Below are 5,000 nucleotides of genomic sequence, written 5' to 3'. Positions count from 1 at the left end.
AGTCTGGCTCTTTGTCTCGTTACGTGTACTCTCAGTCTTGTTCTGCCATGTTCTATTACCTATTTAAGACTATAGAAGCATTTTTGACTTGACGGTTAATGGAATCATTCTTGTAAGTAAGAATATGATTCAATCAAGACAAATATGTTGATAAGGGCGGTACACATTAAAAAAAAAATAAAATCGAATAATTGGTGGGGAAAAGAAATCATTTTTGGAAAATATACACTATTTCCCTAATTCAAAAAAGTAACCGACATGGACAACAACTTTACATATTTTACACATCATGATGATTTTATGCATTAGCTTTACTGTTGCTCGTTGACGGCGTTTTGTGTAAATTACACAATAATTCAGTCCCCCAAAAAATACGACAAGAAAGAGCAAGCCCTTTATATTTGATCTTTTTAAAATACGTATCATTTAATTCAATCACCAATCAACCAACCAACCGATCAATCAGTCAATCATGCAATCAATTGCTCTACGAGTATTGACGAGGGGTCAATCCGGTCATTTCCTTTCCTAGAAGTTGGATACTACGTTATTTTTTTTGTTTTGTTGCTTTTTTTTTCCTTATCGGTCACGACGTCAAGTTATTGCATTCTGCCTTCCCAACTCCTGACATTTCAAGGATTTTTGTAATCGGTTTAATATTTCCTATTTTCTCTGCATCCCATTTCCCATCTAATTTTATCTTTCAGTGTTGTCCTTCCCAAACTCTTATCTCTTCCCATGTGGGATTAATTGTATTTTTCCCCTGAAACACAAATGTTCCCCCCCCCCCAACAAAAAGTAAACAAGCAAACAAACTAAAAAAAAAAACAACAAAAAGCAAACAAAAAACAAAAACAAAACAAAACAAACAAAAAACTTGAGCGAACCACCTACTACAAATACAATGAATAACACTACTGATCATCAACCTAATATAAAAGAGAGGATGAATATTATTTCCTACTGTTTTAAAAAATAAGCTATATCTTTATGTGTAGACCACAGGCACACCGTTTATTCAATTCTTTTTTTGCAGAGGGGTTGGGAGAGGTGTTTATTTTTCGAATCAAATGAAATACTGCTCTGTCTTAGACTTCTTAGGCCTTCTCTCCCATTACAAACCACAAACTAGTAAATCTGGAATTGTACTTACCGGCCCACTGGCAAGGAAATATACTAGACAGGAAGGCTACGTGAAGATGACGAGGGTTGATGTAATGATCCTTGCTTTGATAACAAAAATATGGCGAGGTGGATAAATGAGGCCAAGAAGTATAATGTACTAGGTAGTAAGTAGTAGATCTAAGCCGTTTTCCCTGACAACTGTATGAAACACATTTCAAAACATTTTTTCCCGACAAAACTTTTACTTCAGATAACGATTGATTAACGAAGATGAACCTCTGCTTGATCAAAAATAAATAAATAAATAAATAAAAATCACAAACCTGAGATTTCAAAGATTTGGAAGAAGTTTCAGGTTTGAGTGGAGAGCGACGTGTGTAATTTTGCAGGTCTTATGATTCAAATTGTTACGGGCTCATTGTTACAACGGACATTTGTACTCTCAAACCGACGCAATATATTGTCTATTGTAAAAATGTCAAATGAAGCCTATCTATAACTGATCTCAGTTATCAGGCCTACAAATATGTGCGCCTAGATTGAGGGTAATGGATCTTAATCTATCGATAATTGAAGAAAAACCATTTCTGGTCATAATAAAGAAAATTGTGTTTTGTCAGAGACTGTTTGTGTTACCCTACCTGTTCTGTATAATAATATAACAACTATATAGTGACATAGTTACTCACGACTCACCAAACCAGATGCCTGCAGGTAGGGACTGCTTAGTCTTTGTCTCAGCTCTATGCTTTCAATAAACACCACTAAATCCCACTGTTATCTTATACGTTATAGTTGACGGTGCTGATATTGTTCTAGATGTTTTTATTGGCATTTCCTTTGTGAATTTCATTTCCAACAGTGCCTTTGTTTTTACCATCATCGCCACCACCACCACCACCACCACCACCACCACCACCACCACCACCACCATCATCATCATCATCATCATCATCATCATCATCATCACCATCATCATCACCACCACCACCACCACCACCACCATCATCATCATCATCATCATCACCATCAACATCATCATCATCATCATCATCATCATCATCATCATCATCATCATCATCATCATCATCATCACCATCATCATCATCATCATCATCATCACCATCATCATCATCACCATTATCATCATCATCATCATAATCATCATCATCATCATAATCATCATCATCATCATCATCATCATCATTGTCGTCGTTGTCGCGTCATGATTCTTCTTGTAACCTATCAAGAAGTACTATGAATTATTGTTTTCACTTTTATGACTAAATATTTTACCAGGACACTAAAAATACTAAAACGACCTCATCAACCACCACAGTGGCCTCAACCACATCAACATCATCTTCGACATCGTCCAACTCCAAACAGCAGTCCAGGACTATTATGACCGCAGCCACGAATGATTCAAGTACTTATGTACCCACACAAGTGAGTTTGATTTTATGATTGACCTTGCCCGAGTGTCTAAAGTTTTGCTTTTCAGTCGGGTGTGCACATTAAAAAAAAATGGTGCATCACTTTGACACTGCATATAATATACCGGCATAAAACAATAAAATAGTCACTCTACAAAGCAACTTCATGTATTATGTAATGGATTTTGACATCATATTTATTTTTTCTCATTAAGATCAATGCACGTTTTGTGTATTGTGACGAGTGGGATGTAAAAGCCTTTATGCAAAAGTTGAAAGTGTCTACGATTTCAAAAAACGATCCAAAACACTGGTCAACAGCATGACAAAATACTTCGCCGTTTTCAGACAAACCACATTTCATCATTTTGGCCAAAACTTATAACGACCTCTCAAAAAGTGTCAAACCTGATTCTTCAAAGAAGTATCAGGGTTAAAATTAAAAAAAACCCAAAGTGAGTGCCTTTTCAATCGATCAATATTTGTATTAACGTTTTCTGGCCAAATAAAAAAAAGGGATGCATGGTATTCCTCAGGTTTGATCAAGAGTCCATGGTACATTCTGTCGTTGTCTGTATTTTTATTCCTTTTCCAGCATATGAAAGCTTAGCCCTAATTTTGAAGAGATACCAAGCGGAATTAGCTATTTCCGTTTTATTAAATATAGAAATGCAAGGATGTAAGTCATCATCTAAGTATTTGTTGGCCAAGAATTTCACATTGTCTTTCGGATGTAATAATTCTTGCATAATATATGATTTCTTGTGACAGATTATAAAGTCATAAGTCGTAGTCAGGAATAAACCATAGAAACAAGAGACATTACCTGCTCATTCATTTCCGATTGTAAACGATTTCGTCATCTTTCTTGCGTGTACAATTCTCGAACTTGTTTTATCGAAGTTTGTGGTGTGTTTGTATGGTATGGTATAACGCATAGATGAAAATTTAAAAAGCTGTGTTTATACTCAAAGGCCAGCAAAGCAACAAGGAAAAAAAAAAAGACTACAAATAATATAAAAACATTTTTAAAATCAACCTTCTTTCCACAATTTATTCACTTCCATAATATGATGGATGGTACGTTATAAATAGTGCAGTGCGGCTCCTACTTATATAGAGATTATCGATTTATCTGGCAAATCATTACAGAACTAGCAAAATTGATAGAATATTCGCCTCAAACGTAAAGACACTGGTATCGGTCCCGAATTTATTTTGACCACTGTCCATTCTGTGGCCTGTGGGATCTGGTAGAAGTACTTTAAGATAGACCAACGTCCAATACAAAGAGTAACAAACAATTGTTGCGTCCTTTTAGCGCTGAAAAAATCAGGTTTAACTTCGGATCCATAGACAACGAAGCTATGAGAGGACGACATCCTAACCACATATTTTTTTCAAATCCAGGTCACATCAATGAATGACACAATGAAGAGAAAGACAGCCACCCTTAAACAGATCCCTGTGGAGGACGAAGACTTCAAGAGGCACGACTTAAACCCCGGATCCCGTCTTGCCCTGGAGCGGGTTTACATCAACCACCCAGATTTTTACCAGCTAAATTCAAAGATACTTGACGAAGGAAGTTTGTTAAAACAAGACGTCAACGATATTTACAGGAAGAGTGGCGAGACATTGACCTACGAACAACTATTGCAAGGTTTGTTTTCTTTACCTCCTCTGTAATAATATTAATTTACAGCGATAAAATGCACCATGAGGATTAGGTGCTGAAGATAAAAATCAAACATGTGAATCTTTAGCTAATTTGTACTCCTTACAAAATTATGATTGTAATTTGTTGAACTTCAAAAGACTGAAATCTCCCATTAAAAAAATTATTTTAGTTTAAAATATGCGTTGACACGTTCTTCACTCAGACATCACACCAGGATAGGCGTTGGATCACAATATATATTATGCACTTTATTTTCATAATAGTGACCCAAAGTCTCAATGCCGGGATGAAGTAGGTGATAGGAATTGAATCATGACCACAAACATGAAACGTGGTTTCATCCTATTCATTATGTTGGGAAAAAAAAGAAGAATATCTCACATTGCAAAAAAACTTAAAGTTCGTTTTTTGTATCATTGTATTTCTAAATTCATTTTTCGGTGACCCATTCATCCCGATATATAACCTTTTTGAGACGGTTGATCACATGTGTATTTCGGACAATGTTATATTTATTCCGTCATCAGCTATATGAAACTTTACTTCTATTTCTTACTCTTTAGGTCGCAAGGAAAGAGTGATTTTAGCACTTACTTTTACTATAATTTGGCAGGCTATTGCTGTATATATTTATACTTGAGACGAGTCACCCGGTACGTTTTAAGCATTTGACAAAGACATTTGCCACGGAGAGCAAACATGAGTTTTAACACATTAATTGTTATATTCCACAGTGACCTTACATTTACGCTCATGGT

General features: G+C 35.6%; 1 protein-coding gene across 5 annotated transcripts in view; it reads left to right on the top strand.

Moving 5' to 3' along the window:
* The window catches only part of LOC144962082 (uncharacterized), a 28,201-nt gene that overhangs the window by 8,240 nt on the left and 14,961 nt on the right, over nucleotides 1-5,000 (top strand). For all 5 annotated transcript variants that reach the window (XM_078895046.1, XM_078895057.1, XM_078895064.1 and 2 more), the window contains exons 3-4: nucleotides 2,425-2,574; nucleotides 3,972-4,224. In XM_078895046.1, the coding sequence (XP_078751172.1) occupies nucleotides 2,425-2,574; nucleotides 3,972-4,224 (403 nt within the window). The remainder of the gene's footprint in view (nucleotides 1-2,424; nucleotides 2,575-3,971; nucleotides 4,225-5,000) is intronic.

This window comes from Berghia stephanieae, chromosome 1 (assembly GCF_034508935.2).
Source record: "Berghia stephanieae isolate SIO BIC M18660-M18661 chromosome 1, UCSD_Bste_1.3, whole genome shotgun sequence".
Classification (NCBI taxonomy): Eukaryota; Metazoa; Mollusca; class Gastropoda; order Nudibranchia; family Aeolidiidae; genus Berghia; species Berghia stephanieae.
The sequence above is the reverse complement of the archived record's forward strand: the minus strand, read 5'-3'. Positions and strand labels throughout refer to the sequence as shown.